General features: G+C 44.5%; 1 protein-coding gene across 1 annotated transcript in view; it reads left to right on the top strand.

Annotated features, from left to right (window-relative positions):
- Positions 1-17071, top strand: part of itgav (integrin, alpha V) — a 53097-nt gene that overhangs the window by 13209 nt on the left and 22817 nt on the right. Inside the window, exons 3-11 of the mRNA XM_072685368.1 lie at positions 2220-2308; positions 3595-3709; positions 5899-5960; positions 8718-8763; positions 11470-11592; positions 12065-12109; positions 14016-14059; positions 14154-14210; positions 16769-16821. Coding sequence (XP_072541469.1) covers positions 2220-2308; positions 3595-3709; positions 5899-5960; positions 8718-8763; positions 11470-11592; positions 12065-12109; positions 14016-14059; positions 14154-14210; positions 16769-16821 — 634 coding nt within the window. The remainder of the gene's footprint in view (positions 1-2219; positions 2309-3594; positions 3710-5898; positions 5961-8717; positions 8764-11469; positions 11593-12064; positions 12110-14015; positions 14060-14153; positions 14211-16768; positions 16822-17071) is intronic.

The following is a 17071-nucleotide window of genomic DNA, read 5'->3' as shown; positions in this document are numbered from 1 at the left end:
TAGTGTATTACAGTCTGTCAGAATGAGCGTGTGGATCATATGATCATTATAGAGCATTATAGAGCGCCCCCTACACTTCCTGTAGTGTATTACAGTCTGTCAGAATGAGTGTGTGGATCATATGAACATTATAGAGCATTATAGAGCGCCCCCTACGCTTCCTGTAGTGTATTACAGTCTGTCAGAATGAGCGTGTGGATCATATGAACATTATAGAGCATTATAGAGCGCCCCCTACACTTCCTGTAGTGTATTACAGTCTGTCAGAATGAGTGTGTGGATCATATGAACATTATAGAGCATTATAGAGCGCCCCCTACGCTTCCTGTAGTGTATTACAGTCTGTCAGAATGAGCGTGTGGATCATATGAGCATAATAGAGCGCCCCCTACGCTTTCTTCTAGATGTTTATAAGTGAGCTTTCTGTCCGACCTGAGTTAGTTCTGTGGTGAGGTTGGCAAATGGCCACAAAAGAATCTAGGGGCATCTCCTGCCCAGAGTCATTACCCGTGTTCTCGACCCACCTATCGCAGCAACAGATCTCTTCACCTACGGGGAGTTTGAGCTGCTGCTGGTGAGCTGGCGTGTTGATGTGGTGCAACAGAGGAAGTGAGGTACCAGTGCTGTTGAAAGGAGCACACTTTTGTAACTTTCACACCTCTCAGACTGGGTGTGAAGTACAGATGAGCAGTGTGGTCAGGACCGATACGCCTGGGGTCAGAAGATGATGGGCTGGATTGTGATGTCAGATGAAGGCAATTCACCACATTAGCGGCGCAGTACAGCGAGGGCGGAGGTGTGTGTTGAAGGCGGTGGAGCAGTTTAGCTGGAATAGATTTGCCCAGATTTACCCAGTTAAATCCATCCAACAAATCCTAACATCCAGACGGTCAACCCTGCAGCAGATCTGCCGCTGAGCGAGATTTAGAGATCAGCTGAGTCAACACTTCTGTGTTTGGAGACTCATTGCCTTCGTTTGAGATGTTTCGAGTGATTACTGACGGGTAAATACTCTGTTAAAGGGTCTGTAGATGCGGTTGTAGTGGGTGGATGGGGTTAAAATCAGGGGTTAAATCCATTATAGAGCGCCCCCTACGCTTCCTGTAGAGTATTACAGTCTGTCAGATTGAGCGTGTGGATCATATGAACATTATAGAGCATTATAGAGCGCCCCCTACGCTTCCTGTAGTGTATTACAGTCTGTCAGAATGAGCGTGTGGATCATATGAACATTATAGAGCATTATAGAGCGCCCCCTACGCTTCCTGTAGTGTATTACAGTCTGTCAGAATGAGCGTGTGGATCATATGAACATTATAGAGCATTATAGAGTGCCCCCTACGCTTCCTGTAGTGTATTACAGTCTGTCAGAATGAGGGTGTGGATCATATGAACATTATAGTGCATTATAGAGCGCCCCCTACGCTTCCTGTAGTGTATTACAGTCTGTCAGAATGAGAGTGTGGATCATATGAACATTATAGTGCATTATAGAGCGCCCCCTACACTTCCTGTAGTGTATTACAGTCTGTCAGAATGAGCATGTGGATCATATGAACATTATAGTGCATTATAGAGCGCCCCCTACACTACCTGTAGTGTATTACAGTCTGTCAGGATGAGCGTGTGGATCATATGAACATTATAGTGCATTATAGAGCGCCCCCTACACTTCCTGTAGTGTATTACAGTCTGTCAGGATGAGCGTGTGGATCATATGAACATTATAGTGCATTATAGAGCGCCCCCTACGCTTCCTGTAGTGTATTACAGTCTGTCAGGATGAGCGTGTGGATCATATGAACATTATAGTGCATTATAGAGCGCCCCCTACGCTTCCTGTAGTGTATTACAGTCTGTCAGAATGAGCATGTGGATCATATGAACATTATAGTGCATTATAGAGCGCCCTCTGACCTGTAATGCCACAGTGCTTTACCAGCTGTAGTGCTGATAAATTGGGTTCTAACTGTGAGAGCAATGACAAGTAAATACTTGGGTGTTTATATAGGTAAGATTTTAATGAATGGAGGGGTTAAATCAGGGGGTACCAGCCATGATCATCTCTGCTATCTGTCAGATTCTGGTTCAGGTGTCTTGATTGATTATTAATTGAACTGTAATTAATTAACAACTGCTACTGAACAGAATGCTGTGATAATATTGAAATATTCATAAAATTATAATTAACGGCAGTTTGTTTTCTCTCTCTCACTCAGATGACCGCCGTGAGAATGGCGTGCAGATGGAGTTCAAGTCCAGTCAGTGGTTCGGAGCTACAGTTCGCTCTGATGGAGAGCACATCCTGGTAAACCTGCTCGGCTGCTTAACAACACACAATTATACCTACAGTTGCAGTGTTCTTAATTATATTGTATTTTATGAGTTTATCAGTTATTATTCAGCTGAGGGCTTATATTCAGAGTGACTGTGAATAATTAGAGCATTATAGAGCGCCCCCTACGCTTCCTGTAGTGTATTACAGCCTGTCAGAATGAGCGTGTGGATCATATGAACATTATAGGGCATTATAGAGCGCCCCCTACGCTTCCTGTAGTGTATTACAGTCTGTCAGAATGAGCGTGTGGATCATATGAACATTATAGAGCATTATAGAGTGCCCCCTACGCTTCCTGTAGTGTATTACAGTCTGTCAGAATGAGCGTGTGGATCATATAAACATTATAGAGTATTATAGAGCGCCCCCTACGCTTCCTGTAGTGTATTACAGCCTGTCAGAATGAGCGTGTGGATCATATGAACATTATAGGGCATTATAGAGCGCCCCCTACGCTTCCTGTAGTGTATTACAGTCTGTCAGAATGAGCGTGTGGATCATATGAACATTATAGAGCATTATAGAGTGCCCCCTACGCTTCCTGTAGTGTATTACAGTCTGTCAGAATGAGCGTGTGGATCATATGAACATTATAGAGCATTATAGAGCGCCCCCTACGCTTGTAGTGTATTACAGTCTCATGCTCTGTACTCTTGTGTATTCTGGATGTGAATGTTTAACCTACTGTATACTGTAGACTATTGAGTAGACTGTCTAAAACTAATGAAGTCTACAGTGAACAGGATTATGAGGTGCACAACTGTTCTGTACAGGTCAAAAGTTTGGACACATCTGCTTGTAGACTGCTTCGATTCATTTATTTATTTTTTTACATTTTAAAACACTGGAAAAAATGATCACAATTCAGAGTTTTTCGAGTACGTCCAATTAAACAGAACTAGTTACACTAGTGCTGCTGTTGGTCAGTGTTCTTTCAGTGCTGACGATGTCCATGATGTGCTTGGAGACACTTGTTGTTCGTCACAACTAAATTTATCATGATGATAACAATGATAATGGCATAATTCTGCCCGCATTAACCACTACCTTATGTGTTACACACTCTTGAGCAGCTTCACTTAGCATGAAAACACATGGGCATGCTTTCTGCTTTTTAAAATGCTCTTAGAATTAATTTTGAGCATTTAGTTTCTCTGTTGAGTCCGCTGTGTCCAAACTTTTGACCGGTGCTGTGAATCAGCTGTGAATAATGGAGCATGTCGGGTGTGTGACTGGTGTGTGCTGGTCGTGTGCAGGCGTGTGCCCCGCTGTATCAGTGGAGCACGTATGGCTTGAAGGAACGCGAGCCTGTCGGGACCTGCTTCCTGAAGAAAGGATCCACAGTGGTGGAGTATTCGCCCTGCCGCTCAGGTAACGCTCAGCACTGCGGGCGGGGGTGGGGCTGCTGGGTTAGGACTGAGGGAAGGAAAAGGGGCGGGGTTTAGTGTTAGCTGATTAAATTTCCAGCATGGTGATCATTCTTATAATATCCCACAGTCAACACACCGTCCTGGTTCTGGGTCAGGTGGTCCACCAGGTGGGGATGGCGCAGTGCTCGTTGACCTTCTGACCTGAAAGAGTGAAGAATTCTCTAAGCCAACTTCAAAGTGACCTGATCGATTGATTACTGACCCCTAGATGCAGTTGATTGGCTAAGCTATGTTTGATATCAGGTCTAATATGAAATATTTTCCAGATTTTAAATAATATCTGCATTAAAATAAATATGATTAGTCAAAACAAGGCAAACACTGGCATATACACCGATCGGCCATAACATTAGTACCGCCTTATATTGAGGAGGTCTGGCACAACAGATCTGATCGTTAGATGTAAAATAATGTTTAAAAAAAAAAGAAAGAAATATTGCACTAAATTCAAAATCAATAATGGAATAAATTCCCCTCCCCTTGGAGGGGCGCTCTAACTGCAGGGTGTCCAGCTAGTATTTAGGGGCCTTTGAGGACGAGAACCTGAAGTGTATGTGTGGGACCACATAGAGGGATGTAGGGTTTTAAGGGTCAATATTCTTCTCAGGACTGGTTTTGCCTCATCCCTTAGGGGGAAGTATGATCAGGGGGAATACTGGAGGTTGTTTGTAATATCTTATTACATTACAGAAATTTATTACATTGTAAATTTTGAGTTTAGTTCAATATTTTGCTAAATTTAAAAAAATATATTAAACATATATCATTTTAAATATTTTATAATAATGAATATATATATATATATATATATATATATATATATATATATATATATATATATATATATATATATATATATATTACATTATTATATTATAAATAATTATTATATTTTATTAAGAAATGTAATCAGTTCCTAATATTCGAATAAGATATTATGAACAGTCAGTGTAAACATCTAATAAACCACAGGTAAAGGTACCACATTATTGGTTAAACTGGTTTTACATTGTGGAAACATGCTTTATGAAAAATGCTATATATAAAAAAAATATATATATTACCACAAATGAAGGGGTTATGGTTGTCTTTGTTCATAAAGCCTGAATTAGACATTTCTAAATGATTGGTTCATGATTTATTAATATGTATTAATTACGACCATAATTAGAAAATAATTGGGGTCTGTTTTCAGAAAATCTTTAATATTATACGTAGTTAAATCTCATTAAAAGCACTAAATAAGTATCGAATGGGTCCGTATGCATTACAGATTCAGTCCAGATGGTCGTTTTTTTTCTGTTGTTGTTAGAATGACCCGAGTTCAGTACAGGGGTTCAGCTTATCAGTGTTTTGGTTGTTAAAAAGGGTTCAACTAACATCTGTCCAGCTGCAGGTCGAGTGATGGACAGTTCAGGTGCTGTAGGTTCTACTTATCACAAATTACAGACTAAAAAGCACAGAATAATCTGCTAACAGGGTGGTAATGAGGTGCTTATTGCACATTATTACAACTAATAATGCGATTATTAGTGAAATTCACATGAGAGACTCCAAATTGTGCATTAATAAAAGTACAGTGCATGAAGCTAAAAGGAAACTGGATCATTCAGATTGAGTGAAGCCTTCATTTGTGTTCCTTAAATCAAGTGTCCTTTCAAATGAAACCGTGTCGTTAAAAATATTACCGTTAATATTAACGTAATGTTAATATTTACATTAATTAGTATATTTTTCTGTTCAGCCTGATAGTAAAACAGTAAATCCTAAAAATGAGAGAGAATAGGTGATGACACACAGGTTAATAACCCCTCACACACACCCAGCTCAGTGTTCCTGAGACATTAGGCCTGACTGTGGTTCAGGTGATTATATACACACTCTGTATGCGTCTGATAAATGAACACCATCGCTGTGGATCAGTGTGTGACTCAGTTCCTCTGTCTGAGCCCTGTGTGTGTGTGTGTGTTTATGGTTTTTTTTTTAGTGTGGCACACGTTCCTGACATTTTACATTTGTCAGCATGTCTGTGCATGTGCTTATGTGTACATACTCGTGTGTGTGTGTGTGTGTGTGTGTGTGTGTGTGTGTGTGTGTGTGTGCGCGCGCGCGCGTGTGTTTCTCCGGCAGGTTCCGCCACGCCTGAAGGTCAGGGTTTCTGCCAGGCCGGATTCAGTGCTGATATTATAAAGGTAGGAGCTCGTTCCTCAGCAGTACAGCCGAGTTAAAGAGTCCCAGTGAGAGAAAATCTGCCCCTTCCTGCCGTTACGTTCTCAGGCTTTCAGACATTTAGAAAGTGAACAGATGGTCATCTTACTTTTTATGTGTGTGATGGTCACTGTTCCTCTGCTGATCTGACCTGGTCACTCCCCATCTTCTTCTGTTTGACTACCAACCATACAGTAATACAGTTAACCCTCCCGAATGTGCTGACGGTCGCCCACCTTTACAGAGAGTTGACCCCCCCCCGCCCTTTGTTGTGTGATGACCATCAACCCCCCTCACCTTCACCCCACACATCCCCCTCCTTAAACTCTTCACCCCCCTCCCTAAACTCCCCTTCTTCACCCCCTCCTACCCCTCCCTAAACTCCTCTTCTTCTTCACCCTCACCTTCACCCCCACATCCCTCTCCCTAAACTCCTCTTCTTCACCTTCATCCCCCTCCTACCCCTCCCTAAACTCCTCTTCTTCTTTACCATCACCTTCACCCCCACATCCCCCTCCTTAAACTCTTCACCCCTCTCCCTAAACTCCTCTTCTTCACCCCCTCCTACCCCTCCCTAAACTCCTCTTCTTCTTCACCCTCACCTTCACCCCCACATCCCTCTCCCTAAACTCCTCTTCTTCACCTTCATCCCCCTCCTACCCCTCCCTAAACTCCTCTTCTTCTTTACCATCACCTTCACCCCACACATCCCCCTCCTTAAACTCTTCACCCCTCTCCCTAAACTCCTCTTCTTCACCCCCTCCTACCCCTCCCTAAACTCCTCTTCTTCTTCACCCTCACCTTCACCCCCACATCCCTCTCCCTAAACTCCTCTTCTTCACCTTCATCCCCCTCCTACCCCTCCCTAAACTCCTCTTCTTCTTTACCATCACCTTCACCCCCACATCCCTCTCCCTAAACTCCTCTTCTTCTTCACCCTCACCTTCACCCCCACATCCCTCTCCCTAAACTCCTCTTCTTCACCTTCATCCCCCTCCTACCCCTCCCTAAACTCCTCTTCTTCTTTACCATCACCTTCATCCCCCTCCTACCCCTCCCTAAACTCCTCTTCTTCTTTACCATCACCTTCACCCCCACATCCCTCTCCCTAAACTCCTCTTCTTCATCCCCCTCCTACCTCTCCCTAAACTCCTCTTCTTTACCTTCATCCCCCTCCTACCCCTCCCTAAACTTCTCTTCTTCTTTACCATCACCTTCACCCCCACATCCCTCTCCCTAAACTCCTCTTCTTCCCCCTCCTACCCCTCCCTAAACTCCTCTTCTTCACCCTCCTACCCCTCCCTAAACTCCTCTTCTTCATCATCATTTCCGCTCCCACAGTTCCCAATGTATTTAAGGTCCTCCTGAAATATTCCTAACTGGACTGGACTGGATCAGACTAGACTGACCGTGATCGGCCGAGTTGTACTCCTGCTTCTCTGTGTGCCTCAATAAACTCACCAACACTGAAGATCCAGTCTCCAGTCCTCCTGACCCCAGTCCTCCTGACCCCAGTCCTCCTGACCCCAGTCCTCCTGACCCCAGTCCTCCTGACCCTGCCTCCTGTATGCCGGATTTCTAACACCAGTGAATTCCGAGGCAGGGCCGAACACACTGTGTCTTTTGCTGAGTAGCTTTTAAACTATTTGAGGGAGTTTAGTGGTGTTCGTGTCCGAGCAGTCTGAACCTCTCTGCTACAGATTAAAACCTCAGCATTGTTTCCAGCTCTGAGCGTTTGTGCAGTTCGGCTGAAAGCAGAGCGAGTGCAGACACAGCAGCTTCTCCAGATGTGCAAATGCACACACACACACACACACACAGCTCGTCTAGACCCTGTGGAGAAGTACTGCCAATAGAATAGGACTCTCTGGATCAGATAAACATGATGACCCAATTGGCACCATGCTGCCTAATAATGCCAGGCGTGGGCTAGAGGGGTATAAAGCCCCCCAGCATTGAGGAGCTGTGGAGCAGTGGAAGATCTGTGTTCTCTGGAATGATGGTGGTGGAGCTCCATCCAGTACTTTTAGATGGGATGAGTTGGGGAGATGGTAATGATCGTAATCCAACATCCTGACCTCACTGACGCTCTTGTTGCTGGATGCAGTCTGCTGATAGTTGGGTCAGATCAAGATCAGATCATGTTCTGACCTCAAAGGAACCTCTCCAGAGTGCGTTTGGGACTGTAACTGTGTATGAAACTACCTCCACCATGTTTGGAAGCTGCACTTCAAGTGTATTGCTTTTTATTTTTTAAACAGGCAGTCTGTTGGGTGCGAGTGTGCTGCACCAATAGCTGAAATAGACAACCTTAAATTCGGCTGCCACAGTGAGCAGTGCTTCACTGGGTGTAGGGCTGGGCAACATGACGATGTTTTATCATATCGTGATAAATTATGTCATCATGATGCACAATTTTCTAGTGTTGGTGCTTAAAGAACACTGTTTCATTACCAACAGTGTAATTAGACTGGTTTCATTAGATCAAGAGCAGCAGATTTGGAATAAACCACTGTTTTTGTTGCGAAGAGTATCTGAATAGTATTTTTTTAAGAATCTGTGGATACTGATGTATTTAGTAGAAGTAAATTTGACATGATAAATATCTTTAAATATCGTGATTATAGTAGTTTTACTGCATCGCCCAGCCCTAACTGTGTTTCTGTGACCGATTCCTTCTAGATTCTAGATCAGAGTCTTAAGTTATTATTAATTCATGTCTGTTTTCTTGTCTTTGATAGAATAAACGGGTGGTTGTCGGAGGACCTGGCAGCTTCTACTGGCAAGGTAAGTGGTAGTTTGTACGAGCTTACGTAATCGTCGCAGAAAAGCACTGACCATATAGAACAGGATGCTCTGGCGTGAGTGCATGAGCCACCAGCATTGGCCCGGGTGGGTCTCTGGAGTGATGGAGCACCATCCAATACCTTTGGGATGAGTTGAAGCAGCGGAAATAACCATGCAACATCAGTACCTGACCTCAGCGATGCTCTTGTGGGGCTGAGTGCCTCTTCACAGCGGTTGGAGTGCCGGGATATCGATAACAGGGTTGTGGGTTCGATTCCCGGGCTCGGCAAGCTGCCACTGTTGGGCCCTTGAGCAAGGCCCTTTACCCTCTCTGCTCCCCAGGCGCTGGAGTTGGCTGCCCACCGCTCTGGGTGTGTGTGTACTCACTGCCCCTAACACACGTGTGTGTGTGTGTGTGTGTGTGTGTGTGTGTGTGTTCACTACCAGATGGGTTAAATGCGGAGGACACATTTCGCTGTACAGTGACAAATACATGCACCTTTACCTTTACCTTGTTCCAGCATCTAGTGTTAAGCTTTCCTAGAGGATTAGAGGCTATTACTGCAGCCAACCCTGTTAATACACAGGATATTAGTAGAGATATTGGATGAGCAGGTGTCCACAAACTTTTGACATATTAATGCAATGCAAAAAAAAATGCTTGGGCATCTTTTAATATTTTTAATGTATCTTAAAACCTGGACTTAGTCAGTGTGTATGGATATCAGAGAGTCATAGTGTGTGTGTGTGTGTGTGTGTGTGTGTGTGTGTGTGTGTGTGTGTGTGTGTGTGCGCGTGTGTGTGTGTGGGGATTTAGGCTGCCTGCCGTTAGGAGACTGGCGGAAAGCTGGTACAGCTGTGCAGTGTGTGTGTTTGGTCCTTGAGGACTAGGTGTGTGTGGTAATGGTAGAGTGTGTTGAAAGTGTTATTTTCACTGGGCCGTTTCAGTGGTGACCTCAGAGGGTGTGTCCAGCTCTGTCACATAATGGAAACACTCTCCGGCTTTAGCGGCTTTAGCGGCTTTAGCGGCTTCAGCAGCTTCAGAGCGGAAACCCTCCCAAAGCAGCCTGGTTCTGTTAGTGTCTCCGTCGCTCACTGAGGCCGAATGTGGTTTTTCAGATCCACACGTTAGACCTCATGTTTTTGGACACTCCTTCCAATGTGTGCAGATAAACATGACCCTGATGGTACCATACCTAATGCCAGGTGTGGGCTAGAGGGGTATAAAAGGCCTGTGTGTCGGGCCCTACTTATTAAGCCCTACCTGTTGGGCCCTACCTTTTGTTGGGCCCTACCTTTTGTTGGGCCCTACTTATTAGGCCCTGTGTGTGTGTTATTAGGCCCCGTTTATTTCCTTCTGGGTTCAGTAATAGTTTGCGTTTTGTGAATCATCAGTGTTGGGCCCTACCTGTTGGGCCCTACCTGTTGGGCCCTACCTGTTGGGCCCTACCTGTTGGGCCCTACCTGTTGGGCCCTGCGTGTTGGGCCCTACTTATTAGGCCCTGCGTGTTGGGCCCTACTTATTAGGCCCTGCGTGTTGGGCCCTACTTATTAAGCCCTGCGTGTTTGGGCCCTGCGTGTTGGGCCCTGCGTGTTGGGCCCTACTTATTAGGCCCTGTGTGTTGGGCCCTACTTATTAAGTGCTGCGCGTTAGGCCCTGCTTATTAGGCCTTGCGTGTTGGGCCCTGCGTGTTGGGCCCTACGTGTTGGGCCCTGCGTGTTAAGCCCTGCGTGTTAAGCCCTGCGTGTTAAGCCCTGCGTGTTAGGCCCTGCGTGTTGGGCCCTGCGTGTTAAGCCCTGCGTGTTAAGCCCTGCGTGTTAGGCCCTGCGTGTTGGGCCCTACTTATTAGGCCCTGTGTGTTAGGCCCTACTTATTAAACCCTGCGTGTTAGGCCCTGCGTGTTAGGCCCTGCGTGTTGGGCCCTACTTATTAAACCCTGCGCGTTAGGCCCTACTTATTAAACCCTGCGTGTTAGGCCCTGCGTGTTAGGCCCTGCGTGTTAGGCCCTGCGTGTTGGGCCCGACTTATTAAACCCTGCGTGTTGGGCCCTGCGTGTTGGGCCCTGCGTGTTAGGCCCTGCGTGTTGGGCCCTGCGTGTTAGGCCCTACTTATTAAACCCTGCGTGTTGGGCCCTGCGTGTTGGGCCCTGCGTGTTGGGCCCTGCGTGTTGGGCCCTGCGTGTTAAGCCCTGCGTGTTAAGCCCTGCGTGTTCAGTAATGGGATATCAGTAATATTTTGCGTTTTGTGAATCATCAGTGTGAGCTGGCGTCTGACTGTCCAACGATGCACTGAATAAGGGAAGTGGTTCTTTTATTTAGCACGAAGTCTTCAGCTCATTTCCTCTTTCCTCTCACCACTGTGGGTTATGTCACACACAGATGTACATCCTCAGTCCCATAAAGACCAGTTTCTAATCCAGCTGAACACTGTAGATCCAGCACTATGCAGACGACTGAGCTTTATACCCTTCTTGCCCATACTCCGCATTGGGCACATTGACCTTAGGGTCTCCAGAGCAGCCTGTTCTCTCGGTCAGTTCTTTTCTATAGAGATTATACAAGTTTAGTAGTTCTTGAGCATTTTATTAAGAAGGAGGGAAACTCTGTAGCCTAAATAAAGCAAAGCACAGAGGAAACCAATCTGCTCTCATTTATCGTCACTGGACTTTTCTGGAATATTCGAGTAACGACCTGCTCTCCCATTAGGTCAGCTGATCTCGGACGACATCTCTGAAGTCATCAACAGATACAACCAGAAGTTCCTCACACCATACAGCAACCAGAGGGCCACCAAGTCAGCCAGCGCCCAGTATGATGACAGCTATCTGGGTGAGCCTGTCTGCCTGTGGTATTCTGCTGTGGTGTTACAGTGTAAGGTGGTCATTATGCTCCTGGCGTCGAAGCTCATCTCTCGCTGAGGTCAGCGCGCTGAGGGTCATTCATCTTCTCCGGAGCTCTTACCTGTGAATCATGTGACACAGGTGGAGAAGGTGGAGTTAGGAGTCTTACCCAAGGGCTCCTGTTATTGAAGTAGAGTGGTGGGCTTACCTGGCTGGGGAACCCATTATTCCACACCAGCCACAACCACTAATGATTCACCTGTGATTCGTTGTGATTCAGCTGACTCAGCTGACCATGTTTAAAACACACCTGATCTGACCTGTTCTTAATGTTATGGATGCACAATATGAAGATGTGTTATTGATATCATAATAAATGACATATGTCCAGTAATAAGTCCTGTTTGTGTCTCCATGTGGATCTCTGGTCATTAAGTTGATTTCCTCTTTGTTTTTTCTAGGGTACTCCGTGGCGGTGGGAGACTTTAATGAGGACGGTGTGGATGGTAAGGGTTCTAGATTCTACATCTTTAAACCTTTAACCTACTTTGATTTGACCGTTTGTCCTGACCGTTTTCACTGAAGAGAAACGGATTTGGGCCCTTGAGCAAGGCCCTTTACCCTCTCTGCTCCCTGGGCGCTGGAGTTAGCTGCCCACCGCTCTGGGTGTGTGTGTGTGTACTCACTGCCCCTAGTTCACGTGTGTGTGTGTGTGTGTGTGTGTGTGTGTGTGTGTGTGTGTGTGTGTGTGTGTGTGTGTGGACACATTTCGCTGTACATAGTACAGTGACGCATACCTGCACCTTTACCTTTTTACCTTTTCTGTATGATGGAGGTAAATGGAATCAGGGGTCACCATAAATATCATTTATTTATTTATTTATTTGTTATTATATTATATATATATTATTTTGATTTTTTTTTTTTTACTATCTGAAAAAACACATTTTCTTTTGAGACAATTTAGCAACCATGCAGAAATTTTTAACATTCTATTTTCACCAAAATCCTCTCTGGTAGAATAGTGTCTCAGGCATCAGGCGGTGTCTTCATCACCATTAGGTGTGAGGGAGTTATTAGAGCCAATCCGAGTCTCCTAATTACGATTATCAGCTGATTCTGATCCGATCTGATCTTTGTGTCCATATAAATAATAATAATCCAGCCCCACAGTTGAGATCAGACGAGCTGCTGATTAATCTGATCAGTAAATCCTTTATTTTCAGTATCAGATTCTATAATCAGACTTTCTGGACTGTCTGATTTAGTTTAGTCAGACTTTTATTAAAATGATGTTTTATAGTGTTTAATATCTTATAATCCAGTCTGATCTCCTCCCTGACCAATCAGCTCCCAGCTCCTTTACAACACTGCAGTCTGATCACTTCCTCTCTGTGTGTGTGTATGAGTGTGTATGTAGTGATACACACTCTGGACTGGTATCTGTGGTTGTTGGTCTACTGGTGTGTAATAACTGGTTGAATGAGGGTGAGGGTGAATGTGCTGTGTGTGTGTGTGATTGGGGTTTCTACAGTGAGTGTGTGTGTGTTAGCATTAGCATTAGCCTCCACTCGGTTCTGAATGGGTTCTTCAGTGCTGGTTTATAAACAGAGAAAGGCGAGCGAGCGGTTCTCCGGTTCTCCCGCTGGTAAAACGGTCAGAGCGTTTCAGTGAGAGTTTTATAAAGGGTCAGATATTATAGTCTGTTTTCAGGTTCCACTGTAAAATAGCTCCACACTGCAGAACCTCAACTCCTTTATTTACCTTCTGAGAACGTCCACACTGCTGCTGCTGCAGCCGGCTGGGGGTAGTGTCCGTTAACGGCGCCTTGAGGACAGCAGGTGGCGCTCTGAACACTGTGCTTAAAATAAAGACTCGGAACTGGTCAGGGATTAAAATAGCCAGTATCTGATCCTTTAAAATATGCCTGGATCGGCCCTGATCCTGATACCCTGGATCGGAACGGCGCATGAAAATCTTCAGACGTCTGATTGATCCATTCAAGAACAATATGAAGAATTTGTATTCTGTAAATTTCTCTCTATGATTCCAAACCAATAATATTAAATATGATCTGTTTAATTAGCAGAAATGTTGAATAATTGATGGAATTGTTAAAATGTTACATATTTAAAACATCACAAATGATCAGAAACAGGCAGAGTTTTACTAGGAAAGGTATTTGTAAGATGTTTTCATGGATAATTAACTCCTAAATTGACGGGAGGCTATTTTCACTTGCTTTATGGTGTCCTCTGAATTTGGTGAAGCTCCTGCAGATCCCAGTGTTTGGTCCTGCACTGCGGATCTGAAGCTGTATGGTAGCAGAGATGCTTATTTGTGATTGTTATAGTTAATCACACAGGACTCTTCACAGAGACTTACCTGTTCTGCTCTCTCTAATCTCTCTAGATTACGCAACTGGCGTCCCCAGAGGGGAGAAAGCTCTGGGCTATGTGAGTACATGGCTCTCTTAAGACACTCGGGTTCTTTTGTGCAGTGTCTGTGGTTCTGCCTTCGGTCTCATCTTATCTCGTCCTGTCTTTCCAGGTGAACATTTTTAATGGGGGAAATATGGAGTCCATGGTGAACTTCACCGGCCAGCAGGTGAGTGAGTGAGCGAGCTCGGCTTCCCCACACCACCCTGCTTCCTCACCCTGTTCTGTTGGCCTGCTGGGAGTCCAATGCAGAAAAACAAGTGGTTTCTAAAACCCTGCTTGTATCTAGTAGAACAATGATGTCATGAATTCATTTTTTTAGCATGTCATGAATCAATCAAGAAATTAATTATTATAAATATAAATATATGTATATTCATAAATTATAAATATATTATTCTGAAAATATATTTTCCATCCGTGGGTAAATGACCCCATAGCAAGCCGTACCTTGATCGTATTCCTTTGGCAGCCATCTACAAGCTTCAGACAGAAGTCTGGTTGGGTGTTTGACCACTCTGCTGCAGATGATAATCACTTGCCTACTTTTTCTCATCGTCCTGCATCTTACTGTATTAATCCCAGTAGTGTAAAAACACCCAGGAGTGTAATACAGGAGTACAATACAGTATCATAAAAGCTAATAATGTAATACCTTGCCTAATATTATAAAACAGGGTCTTGGCCATTAATTAATTAATTAATTATTTTTACTAATAATGTTGTACTTTATTATATTTTTATGTTTTATTATAATTTCAGGTCAGTCATTTGTCAGACCCTATTACATAACTGCACTTTCAGAATTTAGTGCATCATTTTGTTACATTTCTGTGCTTATTATATCACCACAACAATATTAAAGCAACAATATGTAGCATTTTAGCTTAAATCAGCAGCTTCAGGATCATGCTGACGCTCCACTGACTGTAACAGGGGGAGAAGGGCGTCTCCGTCATTCCCACTCCGGAGCGCTGCTGCTGCTACTGCACTATGGAGGTTTGGTGGTGGAGCTGCAGGAGGAGAACCTCTCTCCAGAACTGCTGCTGTGTAACGCTGCAGAACCCATAGAGTCATATTAGTGTAAAATCCTGTAGAGTTACTCAACCGCCTCATTCTCCAGCTTGTCCAGAAATGCATGTGTGCAGCTGTCTGTCCATGAGGGAGGCGCTCAAAGCGTGATTTGTATTTTTGGCAGTGGAGTAAAAGTAAATTATACTCCCAAACTGTAGGGGGAGCCCAGATGCAGAAAGAATACCAATTTTCACATAAAGCTGCTTTAACATTGTAAGAATTTCGCAATAATGTAAACACTCAAACGGTCAAAAATAAAAATTAAACAATCATAAATGTAAAAACGGGCCTAATAATGTAATAGAGGGGCTAAGAATTTATTTATATTTTCAGGCTGATCATCGCATGATCGAGTAAATATGACCTTTCTAGTATGATTATGTTTTTGGGAAATTACAATATTTAAAGCCACACACCCAGAACTTTATACACTTCCACTCATGGTCGTTGTCGCTCAGCTTAGTCCGGTGTGACGCCCCCTTTAGTTTTGCACTGGAACTGCAAGCGGAATGCTTATTACCCAAGTGCTGACTGTATCAACGAGCCACAAAAATGGACACAAAGACAGTTTAAAATCAGTTCCTGGGTAAATTCTTCTGTTCGGGGTGTTTCTTCTGTTCTTATTATTCTGGCTGACCGATGAGGGTGCAGCTTGAACGAGGTAGCGCTGGCGTGCTGGCGCTAGCCTGTGCTGTGGCTGCTGCGGGCCTGCCCCAGTTTCCCCTCGCTATTTGTTTACAAGCCAGCAGTGCATGTCCTAAATCCGCTCACACATCTGGAAACTATTTACAGCCGTGTTTCTGGGAGGCAAATGAGAGGGTGGAGAGAGCGAGGAGGGGGAAGAAGCAGTAATGCTGAGTCAGGTTGAAGAGTGGAGCCCAGAGTCTAGCTGTGGGAGTGCTACTGCATTACTGAATCAGATAGAGCTGATTCATTGTGGTGTGTGTGTGTGTGTGTGTGTGTGTGTGTGTGTGTGTGTGTGTGTGTGTGTGTGTGTGTGTGTGTGTGTATATCTGGGATAAAGCCCAGCATTTGGGCGGACCACAGGAACGGCGCCAGACCCTGAGAGAGCCAGCCCAACTGACCGGAGTGTTTTTTAATCATTGCTGTGGTTTTGCAACATGAGCAAACTTCTCATATGGTTTTAAGTTCAATGCAAAATACACTATTTCCATTCTTGCACTCTCCAGGCTCCACCCACAAGTGTGTCCCACCTCAGTGTATATCACAATACCTACATCTAGAGCATTATTAATATTCACCCTAATGAGGGACTGTAGCTCCGCCTCTTCAGTGTATATCACAATACCTACATCTAGAGCGTTATTAATATTCACCCTAATGAGAGACTGTAGCTCCGCCTCCTCAGTGTATATCACAATACCTACATCTAGAGCGTTATTAATATTCACCCTAATGAGAGACTGTAGCTCCGCCTCCTCAGTGTATATCACAATACCTACATTTAGAGAGTTATTAATATTAATATTCACCCTAATGAGAGACTGTAGCTCCGCCTCCTCAGTGTATATCACAATACCTACATTTAGAGCGTTATTAATATTCACCCTAATGAGAGACTGTAGCTCCGCCTCCTCAGTGTGTAAAGTCTATACAGACCCTGACCTGCTGTCTCTGCATTCTCCCTCTCAGATGGCGGCCTATTTCGGGAACGCAGTGGAGGTGACTGACGTGAACAATGACGGGTGAGTAATGAAGGGCTCTGGTGTTCAGCCCTACCGTCATCTTCCCGCTGATCTGCAGTCTCAGGATGCGGGTGCTGATTAATGCCGGGCGGTACAGAATATTTTGGTGTAGTGGTGGTGCTGATAGCACAGCTGTAGGTTGTGGGTTTGATCCCTGTACGGGTCACGAATGCTTTGTGCTGTTTGTAGTGTAGTGGTGATCACCTTCACTTTACATGTGAAAGGTCATTGATTTCATCACACTGTAGAA

Source organism: Salminus brasiliensis, chromosome 8 (genome assembly GCF_030463535.1).
Source record: "Salminus brasiliensis chromosome 8, fSalBra1.hap2, whole genome shotgun sequence".
NCBI lineage: Eukaryota > Metazoa > Chordata > Actinopteri > Characiformes > Bryconidae > Salminus > Salminus brasiliensis.
The sequence above is the reverse complement of the archived record's forward strand: the minus strand, read 5'-3'. Positions and strand labels throughout refer to the sequence as shown.